Source organism: Eubalaena glacialis, chromosome 19 (assembly GCF_028564815.1).
Source record: "Eubalaena glacialis isolate mEubGla1 chromosome 19, mEubGla1.1.hap2.+ XY, whole genome shotgun sequence".
Taxonomy (NCBI): Eukaryota; Metazoa; Chordata; class Mammalia; order Artiodactyla; family Balaenidae; genus Eubalaena; species Eubalaena glacialis.
This window is the reverse complement of record NC_083734.1, coordinates 29,953,291-29,975,594: the sequence shown is the minus strand read 5'-3', so window position 1 is coordinate 29,975,594 and position 22,304 is coordinate 29,953,291. Positions and strand designations below refer to the sequence as shown.

At 37.2% G+C, this 22,304-nt stretch overlaps 1 protein-coding gene across 5 annotated transcripts in view; it reads left to right on the top strand.

Moving 5' to 3' along the window:
- Positions 1 to 22,304, top strand: part of STXBP4 (syntaxin binding protein 4) — a 178,570-nt gene that overhangs the window by 109,129 nt on the left and 47,137 nt on the right. For all 5 annotated transcript variants that reach the window (XM_061176621.1, XM_061176622.1, XM_061176623.1 and 2 more), the window contains 3 exons: positions 3,025 to 3,141; positions 3,632 to 3,681; positions 5,239 to 5,372. In XM_061176621.1, the coding sequence (XP_061032604.1) occupies positions 3,025 to 3,141; positions 3,632 to 3,681; positions 5,239 to 5,372 (301 nt within the window). The remainder of the gene's footprint in view (positions 1 to 3,024; positions 3,142 to 3,631; positions 3,682 to 5,238; positions 5,373 to 22,304) is intronic.

Below are 22,304 nucleotides of genomic sequence, written 5' to 3'. Positions count from 1 at the left end.
ACTGTGTTTGGGGTCTCCTTTTCACAGGCTGCAGGTTCATAGTTCCCGTTGTTTTTGGTATCTATCCCCAGTGGCTAAGGTTGGTTCAGTGGGTTGTGTAGGCTTCCTGGTGGAGGGGAATAGTGCCTGTGTTCTGGTGGATGAGGTTGGATCTTGTCTTTCTGGTGGGCACGTCCACGTCTGGTGGTGTGTTTTGGGGTGTCTGTGGCCTTATTATGATTTTAGGCAGCCTCTCTGTTAATGGATGGGGCTGTGTTCCTGTCTTGCTAGTTGTTTGGCATAGGGTGTCCAGCACTGTAGCTTGCTAGTCGTTGAGTGAAGCTGGGTCTTGATGTTGAGATGGAGATCTCTGAGAGATTTTCGCCATTTGGTATTACGTGGCACTGGGAGGTCTCTTGTGGACCAGTGTCCTGAAGTTGGCTCTCCCACCTCAGAGGCACAGCCCTGATGCCTGGCTGGAGCACCAAGAGCCTTTCATCCACACGGCTCAGAATAAAAGGGAGAAAAATTAGAAAGAAAGAAAGAAAGAGGATAAAATAAAATAAAATAAAGCTATTATAATAAAAAATAAGAAAAAAATTATTAAGAATAAATTTATTAAGAAAAAAAATTTTTTTTAATTTTTAAAAATAGATTTATTTATTTTTTATAATAAAAAATAAGAAAAAAATTATTAGGAAACAAATTTATTAAGAAGAAAAAATTTTTAATTTTTTAAAATAAAAAATATGAAAAAACTTATTAAAAATTTTTTTTTAATTTTTTAAAAATAGAAAATAAGGAAAAAATTATTAAGAAAACATTTATTAGGGAAACAAAAATTTTTTAAGTAAAAAAAAAAAAAAAAAAAAAACGGACGGACCTAACCCTAGGACTAACGGTGAAAGCAAAGCTATACAGACAAAATCTCACCCGGAAGCGTACACATATACACTCACAAAAAAAGGAAAAGGGGAAAAATTAATATATCCTGCTCCCAAAGTCCACCTCCTAAATTTGGGATGATTCATTGTCTATTCAGGTATTTAACAGATGCAGGCACATCAAGTTGTTTGTGGAGCTTTAATCCGCTGCTTCTGAGGCTGCTGGGAGAGATTTCCCTTTCTCTTCTTTGTTCGTACAGCTCCCGGGGTTCAGCTTTGGATTTGGACCCGCCTCTGCATGTAGGTCGCCTGAGGGCGTCTGTTCCCCGCCCAGACAGAACGGGGTTAAAGGAGCAGCTGATTCGGGGGCTCTGGCTCAGTCAGGCCGGGGGGAGGGAGAGGTACGGAGGAGGCGGGGCGAGCCTGTGGCAGCAGAAGCCGGCGTGACGTTGCAGCAGCCTGAGGTGCGCCGTGCGCTCTCCCGGGGAAGTTGTCCCCAGATCACGGGAGCCTGGCCGTGGCGGGCTGCACTGGCTCCCGGGAGGGGCGGTGTGGAGAGTGACCTGTGCTCGCACACAGGCTTTTTGGTGGCGGCAGCAGCAGCCTTAGCGTCTCATGCCCGTCTCTGGGGTCCGCGCTGATAACCAACCGCGGCTCGCGCCCGTCTCTGGAGTTCGTTTAAGCGGCGCTCTGAATCCCCTCTCCTTGCGCGCCGCGAAACAAAGAGGCAAGAAAAAGTCTCTTGCCTCTTCGGCAGCTGCAGACTTTTTCTCGGGCTCCCTCCCGGCTAGCTGTGGTGCGCTAGCCCCTTCAGGCTGTGTTCACGCCGCCAACCCCAGTCCTCTCCCCGCGATCCGACCGAAGCCCGAGCCTCAGCTCCCAGCCCCCGCCCGCCCCGGCGGCTGAGCAGACAAGCCTCTCGGGCTGGTGAGTGCTGCTCGGCGCCGATCCTCTATGCGGGAATCTCTCCGCTTTGCCCTCCGCACCCCTGTGGCTGCGCTCTCCTCCGTGGCTCTGAAGCTTCCCCCCTCTGCCACCCGCAGTCTCTGCCCGTGAAGGGGCTTCCTAGTGTGTGGAAACCTTTCCTCCTTCACAGCTCCCTCCCACTGGTGCAGGTCCCGTCCCTATTCTTTTGTCTCTGTTATTTCTTTTTTCTTTTGCCCTACCCAAGTACGTGGGGATTTTCTTGCCTTTTGGGAGGTCTGACGTCTTCTGCCAGCGTTCAGTGGGTGTTCTGTAGGAGCAGTTCCACGTGTAGATGTATTTCTACTGTCGATCATGTTCTTTTGATACATTAAATGTAGGCATTCTTTGATGTCTGAGTTTATCAAATAACCCACTAGAGAAATTTTTTGTGTGCTTTTACCAGCCAGGGACCAATTTAAACTAAGTTTTCAGCTTATGAATGTACAGGCCACACAGGTAGTATAAATTCTGACCTGGAACCTGCATGAGTTGGGGGACTGTGGTTGGCAATTATTCAGGGGACACTTTTTTTACCATTCACCAGAGGCAAAATCAAAAGGTTTGTTTCTCCCTAATTCACCCATTAAAGTTCTCCTGTTTGCCATTTGTGCCTGATGAAACCCCAAACTATAGGCCTCCAAGGATCAGCAAATACCCCGAGATCAAATTGTGCTACAGTGTACTCTAACTTAAGTGGGTTCACTCAGCATTACTCTTGCTTATCTTCATGAAATTCCGTCACTTTTCCCGGAATTCTTTTACTTCCCCGTCAGCTCAGCTTTACATTGGGTCATATTACATTAAATATGTATGTATATCTTCAGCATGTTGGATTGTGCCACACTAATAGGGGTTTCCGTCAGCATCTGGTAACCATGTTGTCAAGGAATACCATAAACTAATTAAAATGTATTTTAATATAAGAATATAATATAAACTAATTAAAATGTATTTTATATTTTAATATAAAGTTATTTGTAGCTTATCTTAAAAAGTTTGCAGCATTCCTGTGCAGTTTAACTTTTAAAAATATGCAATTAGTTAAGTACCCCCCAAAACCAGAAGATATGTACAATAAGAGAGAAAATAAATGATATAGTAATGTTGGATATTAGTTAATAAAAAATGAAAATAACAGCCACTAGTATAAAATTGAAGAAATGTATAATACGTTCCTTTTGCTATCTCTGTCCAGGAAAGTGTTCAGGAGTTAAGAAAGCGAATCACAGTACTTGACTGCCAATTGCGAAAATCAGAAATGGCTCGAAAAACTTTTGAGGCATCCACTGAAAAGCTTCTTCATTTTGTAGAGGTAAATTTTCCTGTTACATCACTTTATGTCCATTTTTAAGAAATGTATAGACAACTGACATACAGGTAAATGTCATGGTGTTTGATGGCTAGTGAAACATTCTCTGGCCTCAAAACAGCAATGGTGACTTACAGTCAGATTTTAAATTGCTTAGATAATGAAAAGACCAGCTAACATTACAGATTAAGAGAAATAATTGAGACAGGGTAATATGATCCTAAATATATACTATGTTTTAATGAACACTTTCTTAACTTTTGATACTATGTAAACATTAGTTGATAACTACCCTATAAAGAAATGTTTCTCTGTGTATTATAATTCTGAGTAGAATTGTATGTTAATGTAATTGATTTTTTTCCCTATATAACAGAAACACCTTTTTAATCATATGGGTGGAGGGGGTTATAAATATTATTTAAGCAAGAGAAAACATTTTAAAAAGCTATCAAAGTTACATTATCACCTTCACTCTCTTGTTTGTCTCTAGGCTATTCAAGAAGTGTTTTGTGATAATCCTCTTCCTTTGTCAAATTTAAGGTAAGAAAATTTAAGTGCTTTCTGCAGAGTATGGCCACTGATTACATTCTTCATCTGGTACTTGTGCTAAAATACTAAAATCTCTTAAAGTCTTAAGATAGTCAAAGCAATTTTTTCCTTTTATAACAACTGCCACTAGCAATGTAGTTCTACTTCTAGCAACGTATGCTTGCAGAAACATAGGAAAACTCCACCCTTTTCTGTGAAAACAGCAGTTCAATAAATGAAGATGATTCATTATATTTTAAGTTTCCACATAGCATTTTTGAATTTTGAAAAATATGGTAGTACATGGTAGTACATATGGTAGTACACCTTTAAACTCATTTTAATGTAATACTTTATTCAGGTGAAATCTGATGTTTTTATTGTTATCTATGCTGCTTATGATGTAAAATAATTATGTGGATACCATGATGATTATTTTCAGTACGATGTTAAAATACTCAGCAGTCAGATTCCGCTTGTATGGGTTAGACATGTCCCCAACTCCCACCACCCAAGGTTTCATTGTGACCTTGAATAATAATTCAAAAGCTTTGGTATTAAAAATGACTATTTAAAAGCCAGAGCCTGCCCTTGCAGGTTCACAGAACAAAGGTAACTTTAAAAAGCAACATTAATATATGTAACTGAATCACTTTGCTGTACACCTGAAAGTAACACATCATTGTAAATCAACTATACATCAATTTCTTTTAAAAAAAAGCAACATTAAGCAACTTTTTGCTACATCTTGGAAAGTTAAACACTAGTAAAATTTTGCTCAGTCTTTTTAATACACTATATCATCTGTAGTGGATGTTGGCCTTGGTATTCTACACGGAATAAAGGCTCTGTATTTGAATTTGAGAATTGATGCTTTAGTTTCTCCTTGTGAATTAATACTATCATGCTTAGGAAGATGGATTATAAGTAATGATGGCTTTGTCATCAGTTTAAAATTGTCTCTTTTCAAGTAAAAGTTTCAGCATAATGGTAAAAGTAAAACCTTGCATTTTAATTGTATCAGAATGCATTCATTTCAGGTGATATTCGCATTTTTTAAAAGTGGTATAAATGCTCTAGGCTTTTTTAGATTTAGGGATAGCAAATGGAAGAGTTTAAGAGAGAATTTCAGGAGCAAATATACATATTGAATTTATATTTAATATTACTAGAAGTAGTAGTAAATGTCTCTTTAATAAATTTATGTTTAAGTGCTTAATTTAAGTGTTTACAAAACTAAATAAAAGGCCACATCATGTTAGCATAACACAAGCACTCACAAAATAAGCCAAACAAATGATTTAGGAGGGAGCTATCCTTCTATCCCTTCTTCCTTATGTATAAGGTAAACCTAATTTTTTAAATATGCCTATTTATTATATAATAAAGAATTGAAAACAGAAATATTATTTTGTGGGAATTATTTCGATTATGGCTATAAGAATACAATGTTCCCAGAAATCAAAAATTTTTGTACAATTTCATAACTAATAAGAAGAATTCAGATTTAGCAAAGATAGATATTATTCATTGTGTAATAAGTTTAGCTTTATTTTATTGCCCCCATAGTGAAAGAAGAGCTATGTTAGCTTCCCAGACGTCCCTCACACCACTGGGAAGGAGTGGACGTAACATCCCAGCAACGCTGGCACTTGAATCTAAGGAACTTGTTAAATCTGTCCGTGCCATACTTGATATGGATTGTAAGTTTTCTGCATTTTTTTCACGCTTTTAAAAATAACTTATTTAGCAAAACAAAAGAAGAAAATTTCAAGTTTGATAGTTTAATCTTGTTAAATGCATTGGTTTGCCTACAGTAAAATTGATAGCTTATCGATAAAAATCTTAATGCAACCAATTGTAGGGGGAGAATACTTGCTTTATTTAAAGTGCTCAAAATGGCTTCCAAAAAAAGATAGCTGATTAAGACTTTTTTTTTTTTACCTCTACTTCCATCTAAAGTCTCTTTGAAATGGAAGGATAAATATAAAAATAAATCCACAACAGCACTGGAAACCTAGAAGGTTGGAATCAACATTGAGGAAATTTTTAATAATATACAACAGATGGAATAAGATTGAAGATACAGCCCAGCTGTGCAAAAGACCCCAGAACACAATAAAGGTGAAAGACAGTGAGTTAAGTAGAACCATGAAAAACCCTCAAGATCACAAGCAGGGAAAACTAGGAACAAACCCTGGGGCAGTCAGCAGGGTAACTAATTAAAGGGCTGTAGAACAGCTGAACCAGTTCCCTACTCTTCAGAGCTGAGAGAATACCTCTCTCAAGGGACTGCATGATCTGTCACTGGACACCCCCAGAGTCAGCCGTGCTCTCAGTAACCTCCAACATCCCAACTGACAGGGTGATCCTTGGGGAAAGCTTAAATGATTAGATATTTCCATCCTTCCCTCTTCCTATCTCCAGGTACTTTTTTCCCAACATGTATTTGGACTTCCTTTTTGTTTGTGTTCTGTCTCTTCCCTTGGAGTCAGTCTGTCTGCTGGTTGTCTTTGTGCTAGCATCTAACGGCCCATTATTCCTCTAATTTGCACTCTTAATCTCCATGCTGGGGACCAGATTATATATATATAGAGAGAGAGAGAGAGAGAGAGAGAGAGAGCGAGAGAGAGAGAGAGAAATAAAAGTCTGTGTTAATATACTAAAAAATCACAAAAAATTTATAAAAGAAAAAAAAAATCTATGTTAATCAAGTATCAAACTAGTAAGTTTTGAGTAAAGTCCTGGGTAGTAGATGACTTGACTAGGTAATAGGGCAATGTTCAAGACCCTTCCTTCAAGGTAACCTTTGACTTTAAAACAATGCTATAGAGGATTGGAATCCATGCCTCTAATAGTATCTGCTCAATTTCTGCAATGAGTATTTTTTTGTAATTTTGTATGACCTATTACATTTTTTAAAATCAAATTATATTTTAGAAACCCTATAAAAACTCTTTTTATAAAGAAATTCTGTATTTTTTAGGAGGGATGAAAATAGCCACTACTAATGTATTATGTGTAAGATCAGAATTTTATACATCAGACATTTTTAAGCTAGAGTGAGTACAGTGGAGGGAAACACATGCACAGACATAGCCCAGTGGACATTGTAATCATTAATTTTAATTACCTTGCTAGCATTAACCTTTATATTTGTCAAACATGATTATTCAAAGAAAATTTTTGAAGTTCAGCAGAACTTCTTTGGAAGAAAAGTGGAAAATTACATCTTCACTTTTTATCTGTTATAAGATTATACCCACTCCGCTGCTTAAAACTAGCAAATTGTTTCTATTTTGTCTTCCTATTTAGAAATACAATTGCTAATGTTTGCATATTTCCCAGCACTTTTGTAATTATATGTGACATATCTTTTTCAGTGTGATAATTCAGATAAACTCAGCTCATTTTTCTTTCTCTTTAAGCAGTAGCTTTTTCTATCTGTAATGAAAAGGAGAAAATTGCTATCATGTGGTAGATAATTCAGCCACAGCCTCCACCTCATTTCCTTTGCCATGGCTATCTGATTATTTCAAGTTTCAATTTGAAATTTTCATTTGGGTAATTGCCTCCACTTTCTTGTTAATTTAAGTATACTCCAAGATGTTATACTATGGAATTTCCTCAGAAATGAAATTAAGATTTCTTAAGTCTTATAGATTAAAACCAGTCACTAAGGAATATCTAGGACAATTCCGAACCATTTTTGGATCATGGACTCCATTGAAATCTGGCGAAAGTCTTCTTCCCAGAAATATGCAATTAAGCACATTTTTTTCATGCATTTTCAGAGTGTTTATGAACCCCAACTTAAGAACCCCTGATGTAAAATTACAGGGGACACGAATGCTTTCTACAGCATTGCAAACATGGCCATCCATCTCTCACAAGAATACCTCTAGCAGTGGAGAAGTATATGAATCACATAGGCAGCCAAGAGTCAAGCAGCACTTTGAATCCACGTAAACAATGTGCCTCAGAATCTCTGATGTTCCCTAGAGGTCCCCCAGGGAGCACCTCAATTGGTCATCCAACTTCATTAGGCAAATTACTTAACCTCTGGGCCTGTTTCCTCATATAAAAGGTAGAGATTATAATATCTAAAGTGGCAGGATTGGAGGATTAAATGAGATACATGTAAAGTACCTGAAAGTATAAGATGTTCTATAAATGGCTGTTACTGCTGCTGGTACCACATTACTATTTATAGTAATTAATTTAAAGAATACTTTTTCTCTATGGTAAGTATTACGTAATTATTTTCTAAAGCTTTGTTTAACTTCGATACATTTGAAAATGTGATAGATGAGAGCTTTTCTTAATATATAACATTTAATGCTATTATTGATTTTGAGTTAGAACGTAATCATCACAGGAAACTGCGGTTAAATGTATGAATCAGCAGCTTATCTTTCAGTTGTTTATTGCTAACTATAAGGAAACTTAGATCTGCTCTGTTACATTACCTTCAGTGAAACAGTATGTAGACATAATAGGCATTTTCAATCAGTACTGGAACCCCTGGAGGCCCTTATATTGATCTCCATCAATATTTACATGGTCAGTATTGTAATGCTTTAGTGTCATCTTTATTTGAAATAACTACATGTTTTAAAGTATAATCTTCATTTGATTGACATCTAGATTAACAAAATTCTGTAATGAAAGCAGGAAGAGGCAGTTCTATTTTAAAAAATGCATATTAAAACAATATCTGAAAAAAAAATAAAACAAACAATATCTGGCTGGATATCCAATAGGAGGTTTTTTTATAAAAAGAGAACTTATTTACTCCCTGGTAAATCAGCAGAGTAAACACAGGCTTCTACCTTCCTTCCCACGGAAATGATCAATGGAATATAAAAATAGGGGGGAAGTCTTCAAAAGCACTAGCAGTTACAGGCAAATCCCCAAAACTTTTCTACATAGGGCAGGTGGGACCACATAGAAGAGAAGCATGAAGGTCCTCTGCTAAACAACAATAGCAATTATGGGAATAACTGGAGGGAACCCTGGTAGGAGGGAACCCCTTCCTGCATTCTAATTTGAAAGGGTAATGAATAAAGTCAAAGACTGGCTAGGGGGTAGATGGACTCTTTTTACTCTATTATTTTGGAGAGTCAATGTCATTTGTTGAAATCCTCAGGGTCCACGCAGTTTCTGTGTCAAGCAGAAGGCCATCTGGGGCTTGGTCCTTTAGGCAGCCTAGACACACTTTAGACCTGACACACACTGGGGCATACAAGAAATGTATGTAAAGAAATAAATGTAAAGGGAACCTGGCGCAGCAGCTTCTGCACCACAGGCCACATTGCTCTGCACAGCCGCCTCTGGTCCTGGCTCACGACTCACTCCCCTCAGACTGCTGCACTGTCCTTATACTTGCAATGCAAGTGCACATGGGCCAGCCTCCAGCCTGAGCTTTAGAGCATACCTTCAACAACAACTTGGTTGAGTGTCAGGGCAGCCAGGGATCCACATATTCTTGCAAAGGTCAAAAACCAATTCTGAGTAGAGAGCTCTCTACATTCAAGGCTTGTATAAAGAGAAACATATAACACAAACACAGTTCATTCAAGCTCTTATAAACAAATATATATATATGTATATATAGAAATATATGATTATGAAAAAGTCCACTTTCAAGAAAATAGGAGATAGCGGTCAAGATTCAGAAGAGACTTCAGGATCAAGATGGTAGGGTGATCTCATGCCATTCTGTTCCTACACTTAGAAATGACGTTTAAAGTTGTGTGTGTGTTCAAAAGATAAAAACCGAGAAAGGAACGCCTCCCTGCACCAAAAACAGAGGGTAAAACTATAATAATAACTGGGGCCTTCAGCTTCTGAGACACACAGGATTGACATGAGCAACTATAATAATAACTGGGGCCTTCAGCTTCTGAGACACACAGGATTGACATGAGCAACTATAATAATAACCGGGGTCTTCAGCTTCTGAGACACACAGGATTGACATGAGCAACTATAATAATAACTGGGGTCTTCAGCTTCTGAGATACACAGGATTGACATGAGCAACTATAATAATAACCAGGGTCTTCAGCTTCTGAGACACACAGGATTGACATGAGCAGCTGGAACAAAGGTTCAAACACCCACGAGGGCCCCAACGATGCCAGAGCAAAGGACGCAAGGAGCAGGAACCTTCCAGCATAAAATACGCTCTCTTTTCTCAACTTACTCACACATAAGGCATTTAAAAAAAAAAAAAATCCCTTCAGTTTAGGAGCCATCTGGGCCTGCCCCCAATTAAATTTGAAAGTCAGTATTCTCATCCCCTACAAGTGGGAATATAACTTGACACAACATTCTTGGGAATCAGTTTTGCAGTATATATCAAGAGCTTTTAAAAAGTCTATTTGAAAAGTTTTTTTGAAAGTTAAAAGAAAATTTTAATGGTCATATATTTTAACCTGATAATCCCACCTGTTAGTATTTTTGCAAAGAGAATAATCAGTGATGTGCTTAAAAATGTATATACAAATATTTTCATTGTGGCATTTCTTATAAAAGCAGAAGTATGGATGTTCAACTGTTACATATTGGTTGAATAATTATATAGCTCTTACTCAACCCATTGAAAATAAGGATGAACTTTTCCCCTACCAAGCAACAACCATCCACATATTTGTCTATGTAAGACTCCTGTCTCAATTTAGATATTCCTGTCTGAAATTAGCAATATTTTAACTTTTAAGATTAGAATGTCAGTAATAGCTGCTTTTTGTCTTTACATTCTGATGGTAATTAGAAGTTATTTAGGCAGATGGGAAAAGGCTCTTTGAGAAAAAGGGGAAATGCAGTACTGCAATATTTAAAGGCCTTCACAATTTTTCTTTTGGATCCAAAGCTCACACCTGATATAGCATCTTCTCATTGTACTTATTCGAGGTCTCAGACTCTCATCTTTGCTTTCCTTATTTCCTTCAAAGCATATTTTTATTAACCAACATGAATTTATCAAAGGAAAAGCCTTGTATATATATATACCATGTGTATACGTGTGTATAGCCATGTGTGTATATATATATATCTTTGAAAGTCAGCTATACTATTTAGAATGGGCATTATGGTATTTACTTCCCATAAAGTAATCATATTATTTATATATCTTTCTTCTCCTAGAATTGGGGAAAATGTTTCACGCATAGGGAATAGGTTATGTGATCTGATGCCATTTGAGAGACAGTTTCACCTGTTTTTTAAGACAGACCTATTCTCTAGTGACTTGGTTATTCAGAGCCAGATAATAACCACTGTAAATATTTGTGGTGTCTTACCATTCAGGGAAAATGGCAAACTCACATATTCTCTTATATTGTTGCAAATTGAAAGTAGGTTACTGCTATAATGTTCCATTAAGAAAATATATCAAATTTAATCTTGGGTGGTTTCTGGAAAATAAACTATACTTGAGTTATTCAATTTTGTTTTAAGTGGGCAAATTATTATTAGCCTCAAGAAAAATAAGTAATTTCTTTCCTGGTACAATTTTATTTCCACAAACAAAAGTGAGGGAAAAATATATCACTTAAGAAAAGGTAATCATTTAGATTCACTTAGATTCATTACTTCGTTATTTCATGAATTATTTGTTGAGTATCTACAATGCGCCAGACCCTGACGTAGACCCTTTGATAACAGCATAAACAAAATCCTTGCTATCAAGCTGCTTAAGTAAATTGTAAGGGCAGAGATGGACAAACAAGTTAGCAAATAAATACATGACAATTCCAGACAGTGATGACTGTTAGGCATATAATAAGCCAGATGATGTGTAAGGGAACGTGAGTAAGTGGGGATGCTACTCCTCCTTTTTTGAAGAGGTGGCATTTGAACCAAGATCCAGCCAGGAGGAAACCTATATGGAAAGAGTTTTTTAGGCCAACTATAAAAGCCTTGAGATAGGGGCAATCTTGACATATTTGAGGGACAGAAAAAAAGCCTGGGTATCTGATACATATGAGCAAGCAGGAGAGTAGCAAGAGGTAAGGGTGGAGATTTAGAAAGGAGCCAGATCATATAGGGCTTTGAACACCATAGGAAGGAGTTTGGATTGTATTTTGAGTATTATAGAAGCCATTAATGGTTTTAAGCAGAAGGAATAACATGATCGATCTGGTCTACATTTTAAAAGATCATTCAGGCAGTTTTTTGAAACTGGACTGTAAGAGTAGCCAAGAGTGAAGAAAGCAGGAAGACTAGTTGGCTATTACATGATTTACATAGGAGATGGTAGTAGCATGGGCTAGGTTTGGAGTAGCAAGGAACAAATGTTCATTTTTAAAAAGAGAAGTTGGTCAGCATGTATAATTTTTTGGAACACTTGAAATTCAGTATTAATGTTTAAATTTGATAATCATTGCATATCGGGTCAATGAGTAACCAAAAGTCCACAAGCACAAAGCAATTGCCTGTCATCGTCTTGGATCTTAGACTACCTCGTGTTTCCCTACTGCTCCTTCTGCACATTAATTAAGTGTTGGGTGTTTGCCTTTTTCATTAAACAAGTTACTGAGAATTGAAGTGTTGAAATGATTTAATAATACCAAATCTGTAGTAACCATCTGCTATTCTCTATTGGTACATAGGAAGCAAACATAATACAGTTTGTCAGTCATAAAAATCAGGAAGCCACCATGTTTCCAGTATTTAGTATACACAAACAGATATCCAGGGTGAGTCAATCCCAGAGCTACCACATCGTATGCATTTTCATAGAAGATCATTTACAGGACAGTATTTCAGATATATACTTTAATCACATATACTGCCAGCAGCCGTAAGGTATGAAGGCATGGCTAGACAAGCAAGGCCTAGTTTCTCACACAAAGCAGGAATATAGTTGTCAAGGGGATTGCAGAATGCACAATATCTAGGATTTAATTAAGTAAAAGGCTGTATACCTTAGTACTAACATGGTGAACAGACTATAACATAAAATGATTTCCAACACAAAAGCAGAAAAAATACAAGGAATGCTTCAGAAATTACAGAAGGCATAGATGGTAAAGTGTAGTGAATTAGCTCTCTTCCAAAAAATGAAACTAATTCATTGCACAGTTAGAACTCGCTATAATAATACGATGTCTAAAGTATAGTTCATGTTTCTATCCTACAACTGGACAAGCAAAATGTAAATGGTGGCAGAAAGAAATATTTTCCCTCAAGGCCTGAAAATGTCCTCATTCAAACTGAATGCGTTCTTTTAGGTTAATGGAATAGGTGTTCTCCAGAGTTCATATGAGGACAAAGTATTAACTCATCTCAGGAAAGACAGCAGCAGTAGCAGTTGTGTACAGCTACAGCTTTAATGATTATTTAATATGATAAAATAGTTCAATTTAGATCCAGAAGTTCCTGCCTTCAACAACAGAATATTAATATTACTATTACAGATAATATATTTTAAAATAATAATACCAAAGATATAGAAGATTTTTTTAATTTTATGAGTTTTACAGTTTAAAAGTACCATTTTACATCAATATGTTCTCACACAACCCTGTGAGATAGGCATTATTATGTCTTATTTAAAAGATTTGAAAAGATTAAGGCTCAGAGAACTTAATTTACTTAAGTCACATGCTTGGAAAGGACAATGCCAGGACCCTAACCTAGGCCTTCTAATAGTAAGTCCTATAAGTCTCACAGGGGTATAGTTAAGTCATTATATCACAATTAATTGGCAGAATTTTTTTTTCTTGGGAGCATCTAAGATGGCAGGATGCCTTATATTCAGTGTTATCTTAGATATGATAAAATATGATAACCTCTCGGAGTCTTGGTTTCCTGTCGCTAAACTGGGGATACAATCTTCATAAGATTGTTTCAAGGATTAAATGAACTAGTATGGAAGCACTTTGTAAAATATAAAGGGCTATGTAAAGATAAGATTATGTTTTAGAGTTCATTTTTTATTTTAATTAGAATCATTGACTAATTTTCATGACTTACAAATATTCAGAATAAAGCAACAGATTACATTGGTTCAGGAAGCTTTAATAATTTTCAATCAGGTATAGATGGATACCTGACTCAGTGATATAGTTGTTTTCTCAGGAGGTCAGATTGGGAGAGTATCATTTTTTTTTTTTTATTAGAAACCTCTGTATTGTTTGATTTTTTTTTTCTTTGTTTTTTTTTAGAGTGAGCATTTGTTACTTCTAAAATTTAAAGCATCCTTAAGTAAAATAAATTTTTAAACACCATGGAAACCTCACAGTAAAAAATAAAAGCTCTCTGGGCTTCCCTGGTGGCGCAGTGGTTAAGAATCCGCCTGCCAATGCAGGGTACGCAGGTTCGAGCCCTGGTCTGGGAAGATCCCACATGCCGCGGAACAACTAGGTCCGTGTGCCACAACTGCTGAGCCTGCACTCTAGAGCCCGCGCACCTAGATCCGGTGCTCCCCAACAGGGGAGGCCACCGCAGTGAGAGGCCCATGCACCGCAGCAAAGGGTAGCCCCCACTCGCCTCAACTAGAGAAAAGCCCAAGTGCAGCAACAAAGACGCAGTGCAGCCAAAAATAAAATAAATTAAATAAATTAATTAAAATAAATAAATAAATAAAAGCTCTTTGGAATCATTTACAAAACATTGTATAAAGAGGGAATAATAGGGCTTCCCTGGTGGCGCAGTGGTTGAGAATCTGCCTGCCAATGCAGGGGACACGGGTTCGAGCCCCGGTCTGGGAAGATCCCACATGCCGCGGAGCGACTGGGCCCGTGAGCCACAATTACTGAGCCTGCGCGTCTGGAGCCTGTGCTCCGCAACAAGAGAGGCCGTGATAGTGAGAGGCCCGCGCACCGCGATGAAGAGTGGCCCCCGCCTGCCACAACTAGAGAAAGCCCTCGCACAGAAACGAAGACCCAACACAGCCATAAATAAATAAACAACTAAATAAATAAAATTTAAAAAAAAAAAAAAAGAGGGAATAATAAATGTACCTAGACAAAAACTTTAAAATCTTTAATAATATTTTTCACATATTTGTGACCTTCTGAACTCATCCAACCAAGATTACCAATTAGATTAAAATGATTAGATCTTGGGACTATAAATACTATTGATGTTTCTCATTTCTTTTATAACAACCCCCAAATGCTAATGAAAGTTAAAGTCAAAGTAGATACAGCATTGGGAGTGAGAAAACCTAATTCCTGGATAAGATTTTTTAAACCTTAGGTAACTTCCTCAACTTCACTTTTGCTCCATTTACAAAATGAAAAGAACAAGCATCACAGCTTATTACGTTACGGGATGAAATGAAATAACATTTGTGAAATTATCTTTAGTTTTTACATAAAAAGTAGTTGTTTGCACCCTAAATGAATATCTTTGTCAAAAAGATAGATTCACTTTTACTATTATAGAGGCAGAATAGCATAGTGAAAAGACCATATGCTGGATTCAAATTCCAGCTCTAACACCTAATAGATTTGTGCAAAAGCCCCAAAAGAGGTTCTGTAAGCTCTCTTGAGTCTCATTTTCCTCACCTATAAGAATGGAGATATCACCAACTCATAGGGTTGTTATGAGGATTAAAGATAATGTAACTGAAGCAACTAGCTGATTAAAGTTAATGTTTATGAAGCGGCTCATATCATTCATTATAATACATCATTATTTTATCTCATCATAGTCATTATAATCTTCATCATTCACTGTCATGATGTAAAAGGGTTTTGTCCTTGCAACCTAGTCTGATATGATCAACTATTCTCTTCCTCCCTCTTTTTTTTGGAAAGCTGGAAACCTTGGAAGGTGATGAAAGATTTCTATTAAAGTAGATTTATATAATTTATCATTATTAAATCACTGAGAACACGTAAAAATGATGTGCTAAACTCCCTGAAAACAATTCCAAAGTATCATTTTACTCTTCAATATAGCAGTAAAAATTTGAATAGGAAACCCAGCTTCAACTCAATTTTTTTTTCATGGAGATAAAGTTTGAAATAATAAAGAAAATTTGTGTCTAACTGGCAGCTTCGAGGACTCTCATATTTCATACTGTCTTGTCTGTGGAGAGGGAGGCCTTGCCGACCTTTTATAGATGATAGAAATACTGAAAGTGCCCATGGATGGGTATAACTAGGCATCAGTTCTCTGCACAACTTTGACAGGCATTTCACCCATATGAGGGAGGAGTAAGCCATATAGATATCTGGTGGAAGAATGTTCCAGACAGCAGGTGCAAAGGCCTGAGGCAGGAAGGTGCCTTGTATGTTTGAGAAAAACAAAGAGAGCAGTCTGGACACAGAGGTCCGGCTCATTGTATCATTCAGTCCTCAGCTCATTGTCTGCTTCTCAGCAAGGCCTTTTCTAACTACCTATTTAATTTGGGCCTTCTCTCTCCCTCCAAATACTCTATTTCACTCCCCTATTTTATTCTCTCCTTACGACTGTACACTATCTATTTTTTGTTTATTTTCTTGTTAATTTTCTGTCTCTTCTATTAAAATCTGAGCTCCCTGAGAACAGGGATCTTGACTGTCTTGTTCAGCACAATTTAGGTAATGCCTAAAACAGTACCTGGCACATAGTAGGTTCATGAAACATTAATATTTCAACATTGCGATTAATATCTATTTAATAACTATATTTCACATATACATTTAACGTATATGTTTTAATATCATTTACTTAGGTGTGAACTTAAACTAATGAGGTCCCATTTTTATTCACCAGAGGGCCATCTATTAACAATGACCCTCAGTCTGTAGTGTTAGTGAGCACATGAGGAAACCAGCACACTCACACAATGTTGATAGATGCTACTCAGTTCAGCTCTTTGGGAGAACGGTCTGTCTGTGTCTCTAGGAATCTAAAATGTACATTTTCTTTGACCCTTCAGTTTCACTTCTAGGAATCTATTATGGAAATAAATGCCCACTCATATGCATGAATCTAATATACAGAAATATCCACTTGTATGTGCAAACAGATATCAAATAGTCAGTTCTTTCCACAAATATTCGTTGCATACTTGTGTATCAGGCACTGAGAAGAGAGGCTGGCTCTGCTAATGTTGAGAATGTCCCTGAAGCTCAGGTATGACACAGGTGAGACTTGAGGAACAGCGGAATCACCTCTTCTCTCTTGTACATGTAGACCCTAGGTGGGGTACCACACATCATCAGCTGCAACCTTTTTTTTCAAAGCAACAAATCTGATAGAAGGGGAGTAAGACTATTGAAAGCCATGAACTGTGAGTGATGCATCACAAAGAGCATTAGAGATGAAAAAGAAAGAAACCAAAGTAAATCTGTAAGAGTGGAACCTCAACAGCCCAGGCAGAAAAAGAGTATGAATGATACTTTCTCAAAGTAGATCATTAACTAGTGCATGCCAAGCTGTTGTAATACTGAAGCACTTCAACTGTTTTGTGTAACATCTGCTGGAATTGTAGTTCTCCCAAAAGAATATGGAAAGGATGTGATTGTTTATGTTTGTACATATTTGGACATATACCACAGATTCCATGAAAGCAGTTTTGTCTTGCTTTGTTTTGTTTTAAATTTAGGTAAAATGGATTTGTTCTCATGTTTAGAAACCATCAATGGGACTGTGGCTTGTGGGGTAAGAAATCCTAAAAGAAGAACTGTACTGTACACAGTTACTTACAGTCTCAGTAGGAAAGAAAAGGTAGTGATATACCAATGAATCAAGGGAAACTTCACAGAACTCTTCGATGAGCTTAGATGTTTAAAAAATATACAAATATTGGACAAAGAAACAACCTAGAACTAACATGAGCTCTTCAGAACAGTGGCAGGAATGTTAAAGTCAGGATTAACTTAAGTTTTTTTAAAAAATTAAAGATGAGACAAGCTATATTTGAAGCAGTAACAAAGAGAAAGAAGATTTGGTATGTTAAGTTAATATAGAGAGGGGAAAAGTCTAAGTAGTGTGGTAGGCAGATTCTTTGGTGGTCTCCATGGTCCCTACTTCCCAGTGTTCGTACCCTTGTGTGATTCCCCTCCCCTGGAGTATGTGCAGGACCTGTGGTTTACTTGTAACCAGTAGAACTCAGCAAAGATGACAGGATGTACACGATAACATTGCATAAGATTTTAGTGCTCGTTTTGCTGGAGTCTCTCACTCTTTCCTGGCTTCAAAGAAGTGAACTGCTATGTTGGGAGACCCACATGGCAAGGAGCTGAGGGTAGCCTCAGGCTGACAGCCAGAAAACTGAAGACTTGGATCCTATAACCACAAGGAATTGAATTCTGTTAACAATACCAAAACCTTCCCCAGTCAAGCCTCAGATGAGACCACAGTCTTACCAGACCCTAAGCAGAGGACTCAGCTAAGCCTTGCCCAGACTCTCGACCCACAGAAACCGTGAGATAAAAAATATATATGTATTATTTTAAGCTGCCAAGTGTGCGGTAGTTTGTTACACAGCAATAGAAAATGAATATCATAACTACTGCCATTTGCTTCTACCTTCCTAGTTGAGAAAATGACCTTCAAAGCAGCAAGGCTAGAATTTTCCCTGGAATAAAAAAATTTCCTTCTATTAGAGTAAAAGATACAAATTACATTTTTAGAGCTTTGAGTCAACCTTCAGACTCGCCATGAGATGACTCTTTTCTGTCTCCGCCACCTCTTTAACTCTTTTCTATCCAGTCAAAGGAAGGTTGGGGGAAATTGAAGGATACTCCTTTACAAGCATAGTTATTAAGACAAGGGCCTCCAGAAGCAGACAGCTGCTGTTATGTTAGAAGTGGTGTCATGAGCTGAGAGAAACAGCTCTTCCTCCTCCCCACGTGATGTCTCATTCACATGTCACATTCCCACTACCTATCACAGTGCGTGACACATAAGTTGATGCTCAGTGACCGTCTGATGAATGAATTCCTTGTTAAGTTACCTCACCTATGAATCCAATGAGAAAGAAGGAAAGTCATCCCTCCCTACTATGGTCCTTTTCCTTCTTAGACTTTTGGGAATGAAAAGGCAATCATGACACTTATATGTGTACAAGGAAGTAAATGAATGAACGCTGAGAGTACAGAGATGAGCAAATTGCTTTCTGTTAATAAAAGGAATCTATAAAACCTAACATGAATACTGATAATTTTATAATTCTCTTTTTTCCTTCTCAGTCTACAGAGTTGTGTTTAGTTTTTTTTAATTGAGATATAATTGACATGTTTAGTTTTATGAGTCTTGTTCAGTGTTGGTAAATGCCAAAAGCTTAATTGTCTGATTCCAAATGATACTGACATAATGAACTCATTTGTTATGTCTCCATTTTCTATCTTCACATCACCGTAAAAGTACAAACCTTTTATAACATGACAATAATTGGAATGCCTTTATCTTTCATTCATTTTATTGTCAGCCTCCTTCTTTGTAGACCTCCAGTGGAAACATAATTTTAACAATATTCATTCCTGTTTGGTACATTGAATGCATGATACATTATACCTCATTACTAACAATTTGTGGATTCTTTATAAATACTTTCATTAATTAATTCCTAATTGCTTTGTTGGACATTACTGATGACAAATGCCCTGTTATAGTTTCATTTATGTAACATATAAGTATAAAATGGGCAAAAATGTATACTCCACTGCTTTTACTGTCCATTTCAGAAACATGGTAATTTTTTAATCTAAGCTAAGGAAATGAAACTATTTCAACTCATAACGTCATTATTTATGAATTAGGAAATTACATACCTGTAGAATTGAAACCTTTTTTTAAAAATGAATTGATAAGTGCTCAGGGGTCATGTGTAATGCCTAAGAACATGGTTAATTTTTTAAAATTTAACAAGCACTATATTATTTCTCCCTACAGTCTGTTGTCTAGGGGTCTTTAACACATAAAGCATGCTACATCACTCTCCAAGTCAAAACTCTCTGATCACTTCCCATCACACTTAGAGTAAGATCCAAGCTCCTTACCATGGCTTGAAAGGTCCTTCATTTCTGGCCCTGACTAGCTCTCTACTACTCTTCCCCTGCTTATGCTACACCAGTCACATTGATCCTTTTATAATTCTTCAAACATGCCAAACTCATTTCCACCCCAGTGCCTTTGCACTTGCTTTTCCAACTTCCTAGAATCGTTTTCCTTCAGATCTTCACAAGACTTACTCCTTCATTTCATTCAGGTCCGTGCTATAATGTCTTCTTTTGAAAGAGGCTTTTCTTGGCCACTCTCTCTAAAATACTAGCCGAGTCATCACTACCAATCACTCATGATCCCTCTACTCATGTTTTTCTAATAGCACAGATTGCCATCTGAAATTGTGTCTGCCCCCGCAGAACATAAACTTCAGGAAGGCAGGGTCCTCACTGTGTTGTTCACCACTGTAGCCCCAGAAATTACTACAGCAGTTATTCAATATGTGTTAAGTAAAAAACTAATATCATAGAGGTAGCCTGTGTAGGACTAAATATCAGCTGAAGAGAGAAACAAGGAAGTGAGGTAAAAATAACATGAATTTTCAAGCCTGGATTATTGGAGGGTGGTAGAACCGTTAAACGTCACAAGGAACTCAGAAGGAAAGACAGAAGGACCAGTTCTGTATTAGACATTAGAAATGCTGGTAGACATCGAGAGGGAGGTGGGAGAGAGGTCACGACTGGAGATGTTGTTTAGGGAGCAATTCATGTAGTTCTGATAGTTGAAGCCCTAAGATGGCAGAGAAAGGGTGTAACAGGAGAAGAAGGAAAAGTCCTTTGGGGACAGCTCAGAAGAAGAGGGGCCAGATGGGGAGCAGTCAGGATGACAGGAGTAGGAATGAAGAGATTATGGGGAGCTTAACAAAAAAGAGCTCAGGGAGAAGAGAATTTCACAAAGGGAGTGTTAAGCAGTTCTAAGTGCTGATAACAAGAGGACAACATGTGAAAAATGGATTGGCTGTGATTGTAAGCATTTGTGACCTTTAAGAGAGAAGCGTCAGTAGATTGGCGAGGGCAGGAATACATTTTACACCAACACTGACTTGAATGTCAGTTTAATCTTTCCTCTGTGATTCATAAGGCATTTCAACATCTCTAAGGACCTCTTGGTCATTTTATAAATATCAGTTATGTAACTCAGTAGTTTAAAAGGTGTTGGATTAAGGAAAAAAGGTATAGGAAATTGAACTGGATCTATACGGATCCTACAGCATATGGCAGAAGTTACTTAATTTAAACAAATTCCTGCCTGTGCCCAGGTTTCTGTGACTTTCTAGTGAGGAATGCAATGTGCTCTGATAGCTGTCAACAAAGTGTCATTTAGCGTGTGCATAGTTTTTTAAATTGAGAAGTGCTAAGATAAAAGGGAAAATGTTAGTTAAGCCGGCAATATTTTTATTTTATTATCTGCTGACATAAAAATGTGTTGAACTTTATTTTTGTTATTTTGAAAAGATCTGAAAAGAATGAATAAGCAGGGAAAATTGCTCACACTCCACCGCCAAGAGGCAATCATTGTTTGCATTTTGACCTAATTACTTTCAGTCCTTTATTTCAGATTTTTAAAACTTCTAACACTTTTGTGTTATTTTTTTCTATAATGGGAGGAGGAATATAGTAGCCAACAACACGAGCTTGAGAATCAGAGTGCCTGGGTTCAAATCCCATCTCTTGATGAGTTTCATAACCACTCTGCACCTCAGTCTCCTCGTCTGTAAAATGCAGGAACAAATAATTCTTCTATAAGCTTATTTGTCCTAATATCTGGCATATAAAACAGAGTTGATCCCATACTCTTTCCACCTTTCCAAACTTACTAGTTCTATTTTCCCCCTCCACTGGCACTCAATTGCAAGACTTTTCATCACTTTCATTATTTTAGTTATCATTTTCCTAATGTTCTCTACTTTTCTCATTGGTTTTAAGATGCAAATATTGTTTCCAAATATAATCTAGGTTGGGAGTACTCCTGGATGCTGAGCTAATATGAGAAACTGAGGAACCCTGTTGAGGATTGTACTTGTCTATAGTGGCCTTAAAGTTGCACCGCACTGTGCCCCCACATTAAAGCCAAACATGGCCTGACTCTGTTCTGAAATTAAATAGGATAATAAACTAATTAAAGCATTTGATTGTCTGTATCAGAGTTATTATCCTGAAGCCATTAACCATACAATGATAATCAAATGACTGGATGGGCCATTACCAGTAATATGTCCCTTAGGGCACCACATCACAACTGTGTGCATTATGTGCAGACTATTGTGACAGAAACGTTTCTAAGACTAGGCTAAATGTGAACTATTTAAGTAATAGAGAACCCAAGCGAAAACAGTTTCTTCTTTTGTTTACTTAAGGAAAAGATTCGAATGGATTTCAAGTATCTTTAAAGAAAGGGGAGATTAAGAAAAATGGCCTTGTTAGCCTCTTGGTTAAAATAATTGGTCAAATAGAATCAAGGCAGAAGAACATGACCATAAAAGCTGCAACACCTCTCTCATGGCTTCATGATCGAAAACAAAAGTAAGCCCTGAGTTCTCCCAATCAAACTCAATGGGTCATTGGCGTATGACAATTATAGTTATATTTCCCAAAGCCAACCTTGCTTTTGAGTGTTTTGGCACCCTTTCAATTACTCTCCTGTTTAGCGGCTCAGAAAAAAATAGGTGAAGTATCTATAAT